Genomic DNA, 20,294 nt, shown 5'->3' with positions numbered 1-20,294 from the left:
AGGGACCCTTGAGGGCGGTCACCGAACCCGTACAAATGGCAACCCTTGGGGGCGGTTACCAAACCCGTACACTTTGGCAACCCTTGGGGGCGGTCACCGGTACCCGTCAAATTGCTCGGGGCGATCTCCACAACCTAATTGGAGACCCCGACGCTTGCCCGGAGCTTTACACCACAATGATTGAGCTCCGAACACCACCAACCGTCTAGGGCGCCCAAGCACCCAAGAGGAACAAGCTCAAGGGTACCAAGCACCCAAGAGTAATAAGCTTCTCAACTTGTAACTTTCACGTATCACCGTGGAGAACTCAAACCGATGCACCAAATGCAATGGCAAGGGCACACGGAGTGCCCAAGTCCTTCTCTCTCAAATCCCACCGAAGCAACTAATGCTAGGGAGGAAAATGAGAGGAAGAACAAGAAGGAGAACACCAAAAACTCCAAGATCTAGATCCAAGGGGTTCCCCTCACATAGAGGAGAAAGTGATTGGTGGAAATGTGGATCTAGATCTCCTCTCTCTTTTCCCTCAAAAACTAGCAAGAATCCATGGAGGGATTGAGATTTAGCAAACTCGAAGAAGGTCAACAATGGGGAAAGAACACGAGCTCAAAGGATAAGGTTCACTGGGGAAGAAGACCCCCTTTTATAGGTGGGGAAAAATCCAACCGTTATGGTCACAGCCCGCACCGAGCGGTACTACCGCTCCAAGGAGCGATACTACTGCTAGGGCGGTAGTAGCCCTTTGAAACACAACAGCGAGGAGGAAAAAAAGCCAGAAGAACTGTTGGAGCGGTAGTACCGCTTGACCTCACGGTACTACCGCTAGGGGTAGCGGTACTACTGCTAAAGGTAGCGGTACTACTGCTTGTGAGCGGTACTAAAAAATTACATCCGTGCCTACCACCGCTGGACTTGTGACGAGTTTTTGGTCCCGAGCGGAAGTAGCCGCGGTAGTACTGCTCCAAGTGGTAGTACCGCTCCCAAGAGCGGTAGTAAAAAATTACATCCGCTCCTGTCCGCGGTAGTACCGTTGCAGCCTTTTCAGAACACCAAAACTGACACAACTTCTGCAAACGGACTCCGAATTCGACGAAACCAAGTTTGTTGGAAAGCTAGCGACAAGGGCTAACACAATCTTGATAGAAATACCAATAAGAAGCAAATGACAAAAGGCCCAAAAGAAAATGGTGAGAACCCTTCCTCGGATAAGACCGGTAAAACCTCCAACATCGAAAACATCATAGAAGACGCATGCAAACTCCGTTTTCGATGAACTCAAGCTTGTCATCAAGATGACCATAAGATATAAGACTCACAAAGAGAACCAAACAAGAACCAAGAAACATGATGCAAGGATGCAATTGTTTGAGCTCTCGACTAACGATACGATCAAGCTACTCACTTGAGAGCCCCCCTTGATAGTACGGCTATCGGTCCTATAACCCGGTCTCCCAACTACCACCATGAGACCGGTAAAATAGAAAACCTATCAAGGGCAAACCTTTGCCTTGCACATGGTCCACTTGAGCTAGATGATGACGATCTTGACTCCCTCAAGTTGGACCACCTTTCTTGATTGCGTTGGCTCGATCAAGACTAGAAGATTACTCCCCCATAGTCCACTATGGGTGAGCCACTCTTCGGCACATCTTCACAAGTCCATTGTCACCACAATGGACGGCAAGCTTCAAGCACTTGATCTCTTCGTGATGCTCCACTTGAACTTGCACACGGCAATCTTGATGACGATCACCACTTGATGTCATCCTCTCCATGAACACGTACCTAACCCCACATAGAACTCTCACATAGACCATGGGTTAGTACACAAAGCACAATGGACAATGCTTACCATACCATGCAATCACTTGATCCCTCTCGGTACATCTTCTATGCTTTGTGAGTTGATCAACTTGATTCACTCTTGACTTAGTCTTGATCAACCTGGAATCTTTCCAACTCTCTTCATTTGGATGATGTCTTGAAGGTAAACATGAATGATCACACAATCTTCTTCTTCAAGACATGCTTGCAATAATCTCAACTCTCACATGACCAATCTTTGGATAATTCCTTAATAGCACCTTGGTCAACACAAACTCTCCTTGAAACTAACACATGTACTCCAAGAAAAGCCTATGGACAAAACCTTCAAATATAACTCAAGGCAACCATTAGTCCATAGAGATCGTCGTCAATTACCAAAACCAAACATGGGGGCACCACATGTTCTTTCACAAAACTGTCAACAAGTGGAGGGGAATGGGCGTGAGTGACCTTTTCCGCAGAAGACTACACCCCCACTTGATAGCATGTGGTGGGAGATGCAGGGAGTGATTTGGGACATCCCGAGGTTGGATAACCCTGATTCAATTGGTTGGGCCCCTGGACCTAATCAGAGGTTTCCTATGGACGATGTATAAACTTCTGGAAAACAACATTGCAGGGTGTAACTACTGTTGAATCTAGAACAACAAGATACCCCTAAAAGTCAAGATATTCCTCTCGCAGCTGTTCGAGGATGCTGTCTTAACTAGAGACGTCATGAGCAGGCATAATTGGCATGGGAATTCTAAATGTTCCTTTTGCAATGAACACGAAACTTCCCAACACCTGTTTTTCCTCTGTCCGATGGCCAGGGTGGTCTGGAGGACTGTCGGAGCAGTCCTGGGTACCGAACTATGCCCTAATAATTTGTGGCAGTACTACTCTTAGTGCTTTATTTTTTCCCCATTGGCATCGATTGCCAAAATGGAAGAAAAGCTTAGAAGGCCAATATAGATTGTGTTCCTCCATAATTTGTGTATTTCTCAACAAGAGAGTGGAATGCAATACACAAGTTTGACGGTAAATACTAGGAGGAAAACAAACTATATTTAGGCCCAAAGTTTACAAAAGAAAGATATGCCACAAAGACATAAGAAAGAGAGAAACAAGCAAAGCAATCAAAAGATACCAATTGAAGCAAGCAATCAACGGATATCAATTGAGCCAACTAGACCAATGATCCTACGTGCCACATGAATGAAATAAATTATGATATGAGCAAAGGAGTGTTCTAGAGAAACTAGAGAAGCTTCCCATGATTTGTGCACAATTTAGTTTTGTAACTGGATACAACAAGCACAAAATAGGATCGTCACTCCCCCAAGATCAATAGAACCTCACGACAAGTGCAAGAGAGCAACAGAGTGTTCTAAAGACACTAGTGAAGCTCTCCATGATTTGTGCACTTCTTACAATATTTGCATTAGGATACCGAGTGCACAAAATAGGATCATCACTCCCCGAAAATCAATAGAAACTCACAATAAGTGCAAGTGAGCATATAGGAAACAAAGTCTAGCACTTGCAACAAACAAATGGTTGAGCAACATATAAAAGAGGCAACTTAAGAGTAGGCTCAACCAAAATGATGTGTGTGAGTCATGACAAAGCACTTGAGAAGACTAATGTACGAATGAGCATTAAGCATCAACATAGTCTTGGATAGTGGAGATACAAGGTGCATGACATGTCCTCCCCACACACACCAAGCAAAAGGGTTCACAAGCACACTAAAAATGCAAAATGAATAACCAACACTTGTGACAACCCATGGTGAAGATAGAAGATGAAAGCCTCATCAAGACGAGGGATACCAATTAAGATGGCAAAAGCCTCGTAGAGATAAGCATGAGGAAAGTAATCTTCACCACATAGGAGTGCATCAAGATGCAACGAGATAAGACATGCACTCAAGGCAAAAGCTTTCACGGAGCCACCAGAGAAATAACAAGAAAGACAAGGTGGACGTGAAAGAAAGGATATCATCTAGAGATGTAATTTCTCTCAAGTGTATAAGGTTCTAGGTAGACGAGATCATGATGATATATATCTACAAAGAAGGATGTACACCCGAAATAGTTACAACACGAAGGAACAAGATATCCAAAAGGAAGTCATAGATATACCAATAAGATATTTGCTTGGAAGCATAGCACATGGCTAGATATGGTCTTATTGTACATAAATGAATTCCTAACACACAACCATCAAAGACATCACAACTAGCAACAAGAGATCATTGTTGGGATGCTTTGAGAAAGGAAACAAGTATCACAAGAGAGAATGAATAACATGCCATGATACAACCTACACAAGGTTGATGCAAGAAATGTGTGCATGAAGTATATGACGATACTTGTTACCGAGTTAACATTGGGAGGATGAAGTAGATACCAATTGAAGGTACAGAGTAGTTCATTGATCATCCTAGCTTGACTCCAAAAAGCACATGGTGACAACACCTTCCTTGTGAGTAGCCGACCATCCAATGCATCTCCAATTGTTCCTAGAACAACAACACAAATAAAATGGTACCCAAACTCATTGGGACCAAAGAGTTAGAGAAGCAACAATCCATAGGACAGACTCCACATAAATATGTGCACATAGATATGAAAATGAATTTCATGCACATCTCATCCAATCTGAGACTTGGTGGAGTTTCCCCTATATATTGGGTCAAAGAGAGAAAGCATGCCAAGGAAACTACATGAAGTTAATATGCATGCTCAAGACTTTCAAGAACCGATACCAAAATACAAGGAAATACCAAGTGAAAAGAATACCAAATGGAGAAATCATCACTTGGAAGATATCATTAAAAGATACATCAAGGAATGAGATATCCATTGGAACCCACAAAATGATATCAAACTCCCAAAAGAGAGGATGGTTCCAAACAAACCAAGCTCTCTACAAAGATGATGGCATAAGTACCAAAAGGAACGGCTCGCCGTCCACCAACACACACTTAAAATGGATCACAAGTTTAGTGTTTTATAGAAAATAGGATAGCCCCCCCACGAGTTGTGCATTATAGAGAATTTGCATTTGAATACAAATGCACAAGGTAGGATCACCACGTTCACTATATCAAGGAAAACACTAGACAAGATCAAGAAAACAACAAGATCCTCAAGTGGCACGGAAGGCAATGGGAGTTGACACAAACTTGGCAAGAGATAAGGCAAATAAAAGGCAAACGCCAACGCAAAGATGATCAAAAATTTCTACCACACATAAGTGAGTACCAATTGTCAAAAGACAAGAAGTATTTGGAAATAATTCCCGGTGGTAGATAGCAAGGATATCCGACATCATCTTCACACCAAACACAAGCACATTGCAACTTGTAGAGCTAACATGCCACCTAGGAACAAGGTAATTTACAATATCAATTGTAGGTGACAATATCTCAAATGTAAACATTTTCTAGGCTAGTAATATACACATAGCATATTACTCCCCCATAATGTGATATCAATTAAAGATAAACAAGAGGCAAAAATAACGATCCAACAAGAGATAATTAATGGACAATTTAGAATTTGAATTTCTCATGAGAAGACATACCACATAGCGACTAGATAATCTTGAAATATCAATACTAGATGGTATTACTCATGTACACATATTTATAGGATTGTGAGGTGCACAAAGCACATCACTCCCCCATAATGGGATATTCTATTAATCTCTCACAAGAGCCAACTAAGATACAAACAAGATGCACAAAGGCTCAACGTACGACACACATGTACATGAAGTGCAAACCAACATACATAAACTTGATTACTCAAGATAAGCAATTTGGAGACACAACAAATACAAACACATGCAAGGAACAAAACCAATACATGCAAGGGGGCAAGTAACTTTCAATGTAAGCAATTTAAGTACAAGTTACCACAAGGAGGCACATTGGATATAAGATATAAGCTTGATGATTCGATTGACTTGGCTTGAGACAATAAGAGTGATGAAGTCCCCTTAATTCTTCATAATGTAGCCAAGTCTCCAATGTCCTCCAACAACACCTATTGATCAAGTATGAGCTAGTTGGTCCCCAACCAAGTTGGGTCCTAAGAGGTTAGTCACAATAGGCTTGGCTACCCAAATGGTTCTTTTCTTGACGCCACTTTGAGTACCAACAAATTTGGCAAACACATTGCCAACCTTATCCTTCCCAAGAGAATAGATATCATCAATTAGAATAGGGTTGGATAAGGTACCATTCGTGCATGAAGAAGCGACATGACCTTTTTCACGACATAGGTAGCAACGTCTACTCTTCACTTTCTTCTCACTTGATTTCTCAACTTGAGAAGCATTAGCTTGAGTCTTCTTGGGAAGAGGCCTTTCTTTAACTTGAGGTTGAGCATGAGAATGCACTTGTAGCCGCTTCCCTTGTTGCTTGTCACTAATGGCCTTCTTCTTCAATGGGCAAGAGCTAACATGGTGCCCTTCAATTTTGCACTTGAAGCAAATAATCTTGGCCAAATGCTTGACGTGTTCTTGGCCCTTCTTCTTGTTCATCTTGGACTTCTTCTTCTTGTTGGAGTTGAATCCAAGTCCACCTTTGTCATTGGGGGATTTTTGCACACTCAAAATATTGTTGAGTGTGGATTTCCCTTCATGACACTTTTCCAAGTCTTTCTTCAAAGAAGTGACTTGGGCCTTGAGCTCTTTGATTTCCTCTACATGGTTAGTCTCAACACAAGTACTAGAGGAAGTATAAGCTTCATCATTGGAGCAACAAGGCAAGGAAAGCAATTCATCACAAGATGTACCAATGTTATGCATAGACGAATTACGAGGACTAGCACAAGGCAATATAGCATATTGACTAAAAGTAGTGCTAATGTCCACATGAGGCTCACTAGATGTTACATTAGCAATCATAGCCTCATGAGCTATTTTTAGCACATTATGGGATACAAGAAGATCATCATGAGAGCTAGAAAGCTTTTCATGACTTTCTTCCAATTTCCCATAATTGCTAGATAGCAACTCAAGTTGAGCCCTTAGCTCAACATTCTCCTTTAAAATGGATGCTTCACAAGAAATGGAGTTAGTAGCACAAGCATCATCATTAACAACAAGAGGAGAAGTCAACTTGGCAAGCTCTTTTAAATAAGAAGCTTCAAGTTGAGCATGAGACTCGGTGAGTTTGATGAGCTCACCCTTGATGACCCTTGAGCCATTTTCGAGGTGCTCAAAATCCTCAAGGAGTCTAGCATGAGCAACTTCAAGCTTAGCATTTTTAGTTTCAAAAACATTGGCCACCTCAAGAGCTCTATCATGAGATTCCTTCACTCTAGATAACTCTAGAGCAAAAGTCTCCTCAAGAGATTCCTTGGTGGTTTGTTCAAGTTCAAGAGCTTGAGAGAGGTCCACAATCTCATTAGCCTAATCACGCTCATGACCTTCCATTTTATCAATGGTGACCTCATGCTCCTCAAGACGAGATTCCAACTCATCAATATATTTCTTGCCCTCAATAGCAATAGACATGATTTCCATGAAGTTGGAACGAGCAATTTTATTCTTAAGAAGAGCTTTAAAAATTATTTCCCCCTTAACTTTTAAGGAGGCAACATCATCATTCTCTTCATCATAATCGACATCATCATCACTCTTGCCATCATCAATATTATCACAAGATATATTGGGATTCAAAGTGGGAGATAACTTTGAAGCCTTGGCCATAAGGCAAAAAGCAATCGATGATGATGTAGGATCCCTTGAAGCACCGTTCAAGACCACATCTTGTTCCATGGAGTGTTGGGTTTCCTCTACATTGTTAGCACAACAACTCGAGGAAATGGATACATTTTTATCATGGCAACAAGACATAGCAAGCATATCATAAGGAGATTTGAGCAAGCAATTTCTACAAGATATGCAAGAACTTTTAACACAAGCATGTGAAACATTTAGAGTGCTCGAAGTGTTAAAGTCCAAAGGTGAAGCATTGCAATAATAAAGTGATGAAGAATCATCAATAATAAGCTCACTATAATCATTGCAATGAACACCACTACTCACCATATCATTACCTTGTGGCAAACCACATGTAGGTGAAGTAGAAGAAGTTGAGAAAACTATACGACCGGAGGTGGAAGGAGGATAATCATCTCCACAAATCTCGGACACGCCATATTTGTCTTGAAGCTTTGTCCACAACTCATGAGCATCCCGAAACGGCATGAGTTGAAATATAACTACATTGCTCAAAGCATCAAAAAGCACATTAGAAGCTTGAGCATTGAGATAAGAGTTTTTCTCATCCTCTAAAGATAATATTTGTGGATCCTTTGGAGGAGAAAAACCCATATCTACAATTCGCTCTAAATTTGGGTCCATGACCCTAAAGAGATTAAGCATGCGAATTACCCAAACATCAATATTTGTGCCATCGAAACTAAGAGTGTCAGAGAATCCTAAACCCCTAGTCGACATCCTTACTCTCTAGGCGGTTAAGCCCTATAAAGAGAGACGAGGCTCTGATACCAATTGAAAGATCGTGGATATCGCCTAGAGGGGGGGTGAATAGGCGCTTTAAAATAATTACGGTTAAGGCTTGAACAAATGTGAAATAAACCTACCGGTTAATTTGCCAAGCACAAAACCTACAACAACTAGGCTCACCTATGTGCACCAACAACTTATGCTAAGCAAGATAAACTACTAGGTGAAAGCAAGATATATGACAAGAAACAATATGGCTATCACAAAGTAAAGTGCATAAGTAAAGAGCTCGGGTAAGAGATAACCGAGGCACGCGGAGACGATGATGTATCCCGAAGTTCACACCCTTGCGGATGCTAATCTCCGTTTGGAGCGGTGTGGAGGCACAATGCTCACCAAGAAGCCACTAGGGCCACCGTAATCTCCTCACGCCCTCGCACAATGCAAGATGCCGTGATTCCACTAAGGGACCCTTGAGGGCGGTCACCGAACCCGTACAAATGGCAACCCTTGGGGGCGGTCACCAAACCCGTACACTTTGGCAACCCTTGGGGGCGGTCACCGGCACCCGTCAAATTGCTCGGGGCGATCTCCACAACCTAATTGGAGACCCCGACGTTTGCCCGGAGCTTTACACCACAATGATTGAGCTCCGAACACCACCAACCGTCTAGGGCGCCCAAGCAACCAAGAGGAACAAGCTCAAGGGTACCAAGCACCCAAGAGTAATAAGCTTCTCAACTTGTAACTTCCACGTATCACCGTGGAGAACTCAAATCGATGCACCAAATGCAATGGCAAGGGCACACGGAGTGCCCAAGTCCTTCTCTCTCAAATCCCACCGAAGCAACTAATGCTAGGGAGGAAAATGAGAGGAAGAACAAGAAGGATAACACCAAGAATTCCAAGATCTAGATCCAAGGGGTTCCCCTCAAATAGAGGAGAAAGTGATTGGTGGAAATGTGGATCTAGATCTCCTCTCTCTTTTCCCTCAAAAACTAGCAAGAATCCATGGAGGGATTGAGAGTTAGCAAGCTCGAAGAAGGTCAACAATGGGGAAAGAACACGAGCTCAAAGGATAAGGTTCACTGGGGAAGAAGACCCCCTTTTATAGGTGGGGAAAAATCCAACCGTTATGGTCACAGCCCGCACCGAGCGGTACTACCGCTCCAAGGAGCGGTACTACCGCTAGGGCGGTAGTAGCCCTTTGAAACACAACAGCGAGGAGGCAAAAAAGCCAGAAGAACCGTCGGAGCGGTAGTACCGCTTGACCTCACGGTACTATCGCTAGGGGTAGCGGTACTGCTGCTAAAGGTAGCGGTACTACTGCTTGTGAGCGGTACTAAAAAATTACATCCGTGCCTACCACCGCTGGACTTGTGACGAGTTTTTGGTCCCGAGCGGAAGTAGCCACGGAAGTAGCCATGGTAGTACTGCTCCAAGCGGTAGTACCGCTCCCAAGAGCGGTAGTAAAAAATTACATCCGCTCCTGTCCGCGGTAGTACCGCTGCAGCCTTTTTAGAACACCAAAACTGACACAACTTCTGCAAACGGACTCCGAATTCGATGAAACCAAGTTTGTTGGAAAGCTAGCGACAAGGGCTAACACAATCTTGATAGAAATACCAATAAGAAGCAAATGAGAAAAGGCCCAAAAGAAAATGGTGAGAACACTTCCTCGGATAAGACCGGTAAAACCTCCAACATCGAAAACATCATAGAAGACGCATGCAAACTCCGTTTTTGATGAACTCAAGCTTGTCATCAAGATGACCATAAGATCTAAGACTCACAAAGAGAACCAAACAAGAACCAAGAAACATGATGCAAGGATGCCATGGTTTGAGCTCTCGACTAACGATACGATCAAGCTACTCACTTGAGAGCCCCCCTTGATAGTACGGCTATCGATCCTATAACCCGATCTCCCAACTACCACCATGAGACCGGTAAAATAGAAAACCTATCAAGGGCAAACCTTTGCCTTGCACATGGTCCACTTGAGCTAGATGATGACGATCTTGACTCCCTCAAGTTGGACCACCTTTCTTGATTGCGTTGGCTCGATCAAGACTAGAAGATTACTCCCCCATAGTCCACTATGGGTGAGCCACTCTTCGGCACATATTCACAAGTCCATTGTCACCGCAATGGACGGCAAGCTTCAAGCACTTGATCTCTTCGTGATGCTCCACTTGAACTTGCACACGACAATCTTGATGACGATCACCACTTGATGTCATCCTCTCCATGGGTTGAGTGATATCTTCCTCTTGACGCAAGCCCATGAACACGTACCTAACCCCACATAGAACTCTCACATAGACCATGGGTTAGTACACAAAGCACAATGGACAATGCTTACCATACCATGCAATCACTTGATCCCTCTCGGTACATCTTCTATGCTTTGTGAGTTGATCAACTTGATTCACTCTTGACTTAGTCTTGATCAACCTGGAATCTTTCCAACTCTCTTCATTTGGATGATGTCTTGAAGGTAAACATGAATGATCACACAATCTTCTTCTTCAAGACATGCTTGCAATAAGCTCAACTCTCACATGACCAATCTTTGGATAATTCCTTAATAGCACCTTGGTCAACACAAACTCTCCTTGAAACCAACACATGTACTCCAAGAAAAGCCTATGGAAAAAACCTTCAAATATAACTCAAGGCAACCATTAGTCCATAGGGATTGTCGTCAGTTACCAAAACCAAACATGGGGGCACCACATGTTCTTTCACAAAACTGTCGACAAGTGGAGGGGAATGGGCGTGAGTGACCTTTTCCGCAGAAGACTACACCCCCACTTGATAGCATGTGGTGGGAGATGCAGGGAGTGATTTGGGACATCCCGAGGTTGGATAACCCTGATTCAATTGGTTGGGCCCCTGGACCTAATCAGAGGTTTCCTATGGACCATGTATAAACTTCTGGAAAACAACATTGCAGGGTGTAACTACTGTTGGATATGGAACAACAAGATACCCCTAAAAGTCAAGATATTCCTCTGGCAGCTGTTCCAGGATGCTGTCTTAACTAGAGACGTCATGAGCAGGCATAATTGGCATGGGAATTCTAAATGTTCCTTTTGCAATGATCACGAAACTTCCCAACACATGTTCTTCCTCTGTCCGATGGCCAGGGTGGTCTGGAGGACTGTCGGAGCAGTCCTGGGTACCGAACTATGCCCTAATAATTTGTGGCAGTACTACTCTTAGTGCTTTATTTTTCCTCCTGATGGGGCGATGTTTTTTTACTTTTGGATTGACAGCGATTTGCTGGGCTATTTGGAATAGCAGGAATAGGGCCACCATTGAATTCAAGCTTCCTAAAACTCCATTTGAGACCGTCTTTTCTGCTTGTGTGTTTATGAATTACTGGGCAGGACTCGTGAAAGGAGGAGACCGTGAAGTGATGGAGCGGGGTGCAAAGATGCTGACAGACAACACCAGCAACATGATGCTGATCTGCGCGACGGCTACGGGCGACGCGGCGACGACCTGATTATAGGGACTGCTCCAGCTCTCTGTTCCACTGGTGCCTCGTGGTTCTATCGCTAGTCGACTATGTTTTGTTAGCTTTAGTTTTGTTCTGTTTCCTTGGCTCCTGCGCGAGCATTGGGAGTACTTTCTGTTGGGGGAGCATGTTCCATGGAAACCTATTGGTGTGGTTCTTTTGATGAGGATTAGGTGTCGCCGGGTTTTCGCCCCATAGTAGGTGTCTTGTAGGCGAGCTCCTGTGGTGGGTTTCCCGATAATGTGTTCTCGCTTTCCCCCTTTCCCGTCCCCTTCTGACTGATTCAAATTGTATTTCCGTTATTCGGTTAATGGAAAGGGGTTATGCCCGGTTCAAAAAATAATAATTCTCCCACTCAAAAGTTTTTTGCCTCATCTACCTATCCTAGCTACCAACCGTGCGTGTGTGCTCTGCCTGCCTGCATGCATGCGCTCTTCACCAGTTGGCAACTGGCACACGCACCACAATCAATGCCACATCATACGCACACAACGGCCGCACAAGGGCACACATGATCACCCTGGGCAGTGGAATAGTGGATTAGAGCATCTACAAACGGATTTGGCAAATCGGCCCCTCCGCACATCCACATATCTCAAATTCTAATCCTCGATCATATGATATAAATTGTCTGAATTCAAAAGTTCGAAACAAAGCAAAGCAAATCATAGTTTAACAAACCGGTCATGCAAAAATAAAATTAATGTCCGAGCTTGACGGATGGCCTGGATCACTGGGCGAGCGCCTGCTCCGAGCAGAATGCGTCGTGTTCTAGGTGGAATGCGTCCTGCTCGTCCTACTCCGCTTGCATTCGGGTTGCCTGCTCCGCCTGCATCCGGGCCGCCTCCTCCGCCTGCATCCGGGCTACCTCCTCCTCTTGCATCCGTGCCGCAGTCGTCCTCGCCAGGACAGACGGCATCTCCGGTGGTGGATTGGGACCGGTTGTGGGGATTGGGAGCAAGGGTGGAGGACGGGGATGGTCCGGACGTGGTTAAGGTTGGAGGGCGGCAGGAGGAGGAGGAAGGGTTTGGTGAATTTGGTGCAATTTGCGGTGGGGTCGGGCTGTCGGGTTTGACGTGGCGGGCGTGCTCGGGAGCCCCCATATCCGCCCCATTTTTGGGCTGGATATCAGGTGTGTCGATAAGCTCGAGCGTTTGAGGCCCGTTTAAGGAGCCCGTCTGGGTCAAAAAATCGTGACCGAACAGTGACCAGGCGACCCACTCGGGAGAATGCTGTAGATGCTCTTAGGTCATGTACAATGGTTCTAACTTAAGAGTGCCACATTGGATAAATGCTGAGGTGGAGGAGATAGAAATCATAAGAAAAGAGTTCACTTCTCTTATTTAAAAGATGACCTCTTAGCCCAATATGTCTCAACATGTTTTTAGACATTGCTAATTATTAAAGACAAGGCTAAGAGATAACCTATTAGAGCAACTCCAACGGGCCGACCCAAACGGACGGCGATTTCGTCCGCTTTTTGTCTGTTTGGGTCGGCCGCCCACCCGGCGTCCGCCCTGTTTTTGACATGGGTCGGCAGCGCGCCCAACGCGCCGACCCATATGTGCCGGCATGGCCGGCTGGACGCCCAATTTTACATTGATTTGCATTCAACATATTGTCAAATGAAAATGTTTAACAAGACAAATAGTCTGGCCGCCCAAATAAATAGTATAGTTTTACAAGCCAAATACAAATAAAAATGTTTCACATAGTTTTGCAAACAAATAAAAGAAGATACATCTATTGGTTGCCAACATGAGCCCACATATGCTCAACCAAATCATTTTGCAGTTGCACGTGAGTTTCCCAATCACGCATGTCTTCATGAAACTGAGTGAACTGCTCAAATGTTGCCGCTACTCCATGCTCAGGCACAACATTCTCACCCTGAAACTGAAAGCCTTGATCGTACAGACATTCCGGGCGCTTGTCTTTTACGATAATTTTGTGCATGATCACACAAGCAGTCATCACCTCCCACAGTTTCTGCGTGCTTCAAGTATTAGCAGGATACCGAACGATGCTCCATCGAGATTGCAAAGCACCAAAGGCACGCTCGACATCCTTCCTAGCACTTTCTTGCTCTTGGGCAAATCTTTTCCTTTTCTCTCCGACAGGGTTGGGTATTGTCTTGACAATAGTGGTCGACTGAGGATAGATACCGTCACCCAGATAGTACCCTTTGTCATAGTTGTGGCCGTTGACAGTAAAGTTCACCAGTGGGCTGTTGCCTTCGGCAAGCCTAGCAAACACCGGCGAGCGCTGAAGCACGTTGATATCATTGTGTGATCCAGCCATGCCCAAGAAAGAGTGCCAGATCCAGAGATCTTGAGACGCCACGACCTCTAGTATGACAGTGCAAGCCATGACATGTCCCTTATACTGCCCTTGCCAAGCAGAAGGGCAGTTCTTCCACTCCCAGTGCATGTAGTCTATGCTGCCAAGCATCCCGGGAAGCCCCTCCTGGCATTCGTCGCCAACAAACGGGCTATATCTTCAGCTGTCGGCTCTGTTAAGTGCTCAGGACCAAACACAACAATAACAGCCTTGCAGAACTTATACAGACACTCTAGGCATGTAGACTCACTCATACGGACGTACTAGTCAATGAGATCACCGGGCACTCTGTATGCAAGCATTCGGATGGTTGTAGTGCATTTCTGATAAGAGGAGAAACCGATCTTGCCGACGGCATCCTCTTTGCACTCGAAATAGTCATCAGAGCCGACCACCCCCTCTCTAATACGGTTGAAAAGATGCCTACTCATATGGAAACGGCGGCGGAATTTTTTATGTTTGAACAACGGGTTTGTTGTATCAAAGTAGTCCTTCCAAAGAAGGAAATGCCCGCTCTCTCGGTTGCGATTCAACGCCGGAAGGTGGCCCGGAATGGAGCCACGGAACAACGGCCGCTGGCTGTTGAGGTGGTGATGGACCAACACGGCAGCCAATATCTCTTCCTCATCGTCGGACGACGAATCGTCGGAGTCGCAAAGGAAATTGTGGAAAAAGAACTCGTCGGCGGAGTCCATTTTCGTACCTCGGCAAACTGTCGAATAGCTTGCGGGCGTCGAAGAAGGAGACGGCCGGCGAGGGGAGACGCGGCGCCCACAGACCAGCTAGCTGCCCTGCCGGCGTCCGACGAGTGTGACGGCGTCCGACGAGCGTGCTGGTCGGATGTGGCAGGGGCGGCGAGGCGTCTTCTTGGTCGCGGGCGGCTGTGCGGTGGGGGAAGCGGCAGTGGGAAGCAGTTTGCTCCCCGGCTGCTAAACGGCGGCGGCGGGCGGCGTGGGGGAGGGGCGGCGTTGCTGGGCGGATGTGGAGGCGGCGGCAGCTGGAAGAGTCGCCGGCAAAAATGGGCGGCGGCGTCGGCGGGCGGCGTGGGGGAGGGGCGGCGTTGCTGGGCAGATGTGGAGGCGGCGGCAGCTGGAAGAGTCGCCGGCAAAAATGGGCGGCGGCGTCGGCGACGGAGGAGGCGGACGAGGGTTGCTTGTTGGCCGGGGGGTGAGAGGGGAGGCCAATGTGCCACAGACCAGCGGGCCCGGCGACAGGAGTAGGCGAGCGCGCGCGTCCGTCGCGTGTCCGCGTCGACGCAAATCCGGCTCAAAAATGGGCCGGGAATGGGTCGCCCACGGACGAAAAACAGACGCGCATCCGTTTGGGTCGGCGCGTTGGGCCGCCTTTTGTGTCCGCGCCAATCCAAACGAACGGCCGCGGACGAAATGAGTCGCCCCATTGGAGTTGCTCTTACTCCATAGACATTCTTTTATTGTCATCTCTAAATTAGATGCTAGACTTATAATAACACTACATGCCCTTAGAATTACTAGAGCCGTTTCTGTGTGCCGGTGTACCATTATTACCGCCGCACCTCGTGCCAACCTGAGTTCCGGTGGATCAGTACTTGGCATCTTTGCTCACCGTAAAAAGAAAGACGGTACTTTTCGAAAGGAACAAATAGACAGAAGCAAGTGTGGTTGTCTTTCGTGAGTTTTCACAGCGTAGCGAACGTCGCCAGTGACTGTCTCTGCAGTCAACTTGTCAACGGGATCTTTTCCTTGTTTCTTTTTCAACGAGGGCAGTGGTCACTGGTCAGCAGATACTGCCTCGATAAACCCTGCACGAGCACATGCAAAGATGCATGTAGGCCGAGGGCATGAACACGGGCGGCAAAGTAGTACCCTCATGCACAGATACGGCCAAAGCAAGCACTGGACAAGTTGGAAACTTCAAAACATATGTGGTACGTACCAAATTTGCTATGTTCTAACTTATTATTAATCATGACAGACGTAATATACTCCCCCGTTTCTTAATATAAGTTTTTCTAGAAATTTTAATATAAACTACATACGAATGTATATAGACGTATTTTATAATATAGATTCACTTCTTTTACTCCATATATACTCCCTCCGTTTGAAAATATAGCGCGCCCATGTTTTTCGAGGTTCAACTTTGACCATAAATTTAACCAACGAGACCGACTGCGACGGGAGCATAAATTATACCACTGAATTCGTATTCAAAAGAAGTTTTCAATTATATATTTTTTGCTCCCGCCGCAGTCGGTCTTGTTGGTTAAATTTATGGTCACAGTTGAAGCACGGAAACCGATGACGCACTATATTTTGAAACGGAGGGAGTGGTTCATATTAGAATCTTTATGTAAGCAAGGTGCACGAACGCATGCATGTACCCTGGATCCACTATGTTGAAACTAACGACCATGCGGGAACGAGTGCATGTTCACCCAGTAAGAGTTGAGTAGTTGAAACGATGGAGACACGAGTTTTCAGTTAAGACATGGTCAGATTGAGACGATGGACACGCATGCATGCAGTTGTCACGATGCATTATTATCAGCTAGTACATTTTTATCAATGTCGATGTCAACTAGAAGATCACTATCACGTTCACTCAACTCTCACGGAACAACGTCCCCACTGGAATTTCGGAAGAAAAATGGTGGTGACAAGAGTACCCTCCTTCTCCGTGCAGGCACGGCCCGAGGAGCCACCGGACAAGTTGAAAGCGTCACACCTTACACGTATTCCCTTTATTTCTTTTTAGTCTGCATATAAAATTTAGTCAAAATCAAACTTTACAATACTAAAGTTATATGTTGTGAAAATTAATTTGATCATGCATCTAATAATAATAATCTCATAGTGTGAATGTTGATATATCTTTTTCTACAAAGCTAGTCAAATTTTACAAAGTTTGATTTTGATCAAATCTTATATGCAAACTAAAAAGAAACGGAGAGTATACGAACCTTGTTGTTTTCTCATTGATTGCATGCATCACAACAGACGTGACATAACAAAGGTGCAACGCACGGACGCACGCACGTATCATCCGGTGCATCTAGCCGGCCGGCCTAGGCAATCCGCAATCCGATCCGACCGGCACAGGACATGAGGCCGAGCCAAAGCCAATCATCCGGATTCAGATTCGAAATTGCTCCATGGACGACACGATCTGCACGATCTACGGATGACACCTTCCTTCCCAACAGCGCTAGGCAGCAGCTTTATAAAAAACGATTGCCTGAAGCGTGCATGCTCGCTGTGGGTGCTGCCACGTTGGATCGTGCAGGCGTCGGGCACAAATGTGTCGTGTGTATAGCAACGCTGATTCAGATTCTCCCTCCACTCGCAAAAGTTTTCGTCCCGTCTATCAATTCTAGCTGCCTACAGTACCTTTTCACGCTTTGGCTGCTGTGCCTGCTCTCTTCAGACGTCCGCGCACCACCATGATCCATGATCCATCCAAGCCTGCGTCGATCGCCACCCCTCGCACGACCGCCCAAATGATCGCCGCAGGCCGGTGCCCAGGATCACTGCCGTTCTTGCCGGCGCATTATTATTACCGCACACACCTCGTGCCAACCTGACACCAACGCTAATTTCTACAAGACTACTCGCTGTAGAAAAGACATACGATGACACTGGTCGCCAAATACTGGCTTGACAAACCCAGCACAGGCAGGAGCACGTGCAAAGATGCATGCTGGCCGAGGGCAATGCCGCACACGGGCGGTACTGTTCCCTCGTGCACCATGCACGGCCAGAGAAGCCACTGGACAAGTTGGTTGGAGACATCACTTGCACGCACCTTGCATGAACTGAACACCAACTTCATTTTCTTAACCAATGTGCACGTACGTACCCTGGATCCAGTACACCACCTATTCTATGCACAACGGTGATCACTGCACTGCATCCTACGATCGATGTCGATCCCTCCTCCCCTCATTAAACCGGCCTGAGGCTTGCCCTGGCCGTGCACACATGGGCATAAATACGCGCAGGGCAAATAAATGGCGCTGCCCTACTTTGCCCTCGGCCATGGACATGCATGCACCTTGGTCGACGGTCGTCCTTGCCTTGCCTGCATCGGTTGGACGTCCCGTCCCCGGAACCGGGACCGGCACGGCACAGCCTGCCCGCGGACGTGGTCACCACGAGCTGCGCGCCGCCCAGCCTTTCCTTCCACTACGCAGAGCAACACAGCCTGCGATACAATGCAGTGCAGCTCATGGTCACCTACTAATTAATCACGCAGGTTTAGGCCAACTCCACCACACGACCCCAAACGGACGTGCGGTTTGGCCGGATTTTGTCCCTTTGGGGCGGCAATGGGTTCGCCCATGTCCGCGTTTGTCCGATGGGTCGTGGATGTGCCCAACGCGCGGCCGCACCCCAAAACCTGTCCAGGGTGGACGTGAATAAAAAAATATAAAATTTAAATGAAATGACTAAAAAAGTAAATAAACGCAGTTAAAAAAAATATAAAACATATATAGGGGTTACGGCCACAAAACGGCCCAGTTTCTCAGTCCACTTAAACGGCTCAGTTTCATAATTAACTTAAAAAAAAACGCCTCCCGCGTGCTCCTGCTGCGCCCGTCGGTGCCGTGGCCGTGGCCGTCTTCACTGGCCGCCGGTGTCGTCGTTGTCGCTGACGAGGTCGACGTAGGCCAGCAGCGTCCAGAGGTGGGCCGGCGGTGCGTGGTAGACGGGGGCGGGCTGGACGGCGGGAGGTGCCTGCACCACCTCCTCCCGTGGCGACGCCTCCCGCTCCGGTGACCGCGGCGGCGTCGGGCGCCAGTTCACGCCCACGGCGTCGGCCATCTCGTCTGCCGTGCACGACCAGCCCCACCCCTGGCCCACCAGGGCCGGGTGGAACGCGGCCACCGGCGGCTCCTCCATCACCTCCTCCTTCGCCACCATCTCCAGCTCGGGGATGGCGACCTCGGCGGCGGCGGAGCGGGCCATCATCTCCTCGAGGCCCTCCCACTGGCGCTCATCGTGCGTGAGCATGGAGTCGTCCATGACGCGCGCAACGACACGGGCCTCCTCCTCCTCCGTCATGCGAGGAGGTGGTGGTGGCGATGGAGATGGCGAAGGCGACGGTGTGGGCGTGACGCCGCGCACCCGCCTATGCCCGCGCTCCTGGGGAGCAGGCGCGGCGCGCTCCCGACGTGGCCGCCGCGGCCCCGTCGACGTGCCGGCGAAGAACGACGCGCGCCTGGTGTCGTGCTCGTCATGAAACCAGGTGTCCTAGAGCCCGGAGTCGGGGGCGTACCTGGGGCCGTAGAAGAGGTCGTCGGGGAGGAGGCGGCGGCGGCGCTCGATCTCCTCGTCGCGCGCACGGCCGCTCGTCGGGACCGGCGGAATCGGGACCCGGTCGGCAGAGAGATGCCAGTTATTGGGGAGATGGGCGTCGCTCCAGGGGAGCGGCGTCCTCGTATCCCAATAACGGCGGCACACCGACGCGCGGATGTAATGCCGGTCGCGCTCGCCGGCGGACGTGGGCGCGATGGAGAACGCGGGCGGTGCGGGGGCCCGGCATGGTGGCGATGGCGACGCAGGCTCCTCCTTCTTCACCGAGCCGCGGCGGCGTCCCGACGAGGAGCCAGCCTCGCAGTCGTGCTTGCCTTTGCGACCGTAGTTCCATAGCCCCATGGCTGCGGGCGGCCGGGCGGCGAGTTCTTGGCTAGGGTTTGGGACTGGCGCTGTCGGGTTTCGAGGAGGCCGCGGGGTGGCGTGGGCCAGTGTGGACGACGACCGGTCCACGTTTCCCACTTAAAGAAGGACGGCGACCTTTCGATGTGCGGATGACAGGTGGGGCCGCCCGCTCATGCGTATTGATGTGGGTGGGTGGGAGGTAGGTGGCCGCCTGCCACGCGGCCCCGACGCGGACGAGGCGCGCGCCTGTTTGGTGTCCGCCACGACCCAAACCTGACGCAAGTTTGCGCTCGAAATGGGTCGGCCCGGACACAAAATGGACAAGATGGGTCCGGGTCGTCGCGCGCTGGGCCGCTTTGTTCGTCCTTTTTACCCCAAACGGACGGGGCCGAACAGAATGGGGTCGCGCGGTGGAGTTGGCCTTAGACACCATCCAGAAAGAACGTGCCGCTGCTGCATGCAGGAGTTTTTATGCCTGTAGCACATGCAGC

General features: G+C 47.8%; 1 protein-coding gene across 1 annotated transcript; it reads right to left on the bottom strand.

Moving 5' to 3' along the window:
- Positions 1 to 19,395: 19,395 nt before the first annotated feature.
- LOC141026235 (uncharacterized) lies at positions 19,396 to 19,800 on the bottom strand. Its single transcript, XM_073502233.1, has one exon. It carries the CDS (start codon positions 19,798 to 19,800, stop codon positions 19,396 to 19,398), a length of 405 nt encoding a protein of 134 aa, XP_073358334.1.
- Positions 19,801 to 20,294: the final 494 nt, after the last annotated feature.

This window comes from Aegilops tauschii, chromosome 6 (genome assembly GCF_002575655.3).
Source record: "Aegilops tauschii subsp. strangulata cultivar AL8/78 chromosome 6, Aet v6.0, whole genome shotgun sequence".
In the NCBI taxonomy this organism is placed as follows: domain Eukaryota; kingdom Viridiplantae; phylum Streptophyta; class Magnoliopsida; order Poales; family Poaceae; genus Aegilops; species Aegilops tauschii.
The sequence above is the reverse complement of the archived record's forward strand: the minus strand, read 5'-3'. Positions and strand labels throughout refer to the sequence as shown.

Coding starts and splice junctions, on each gene's coding strand:
- LOC141026235 (XM_073502233.1), bottom strand. CDS start 19,800: ATGGGGCTATGGAACTACGGTCGCAAAGGCAAGCACGACTGCGAGGCT.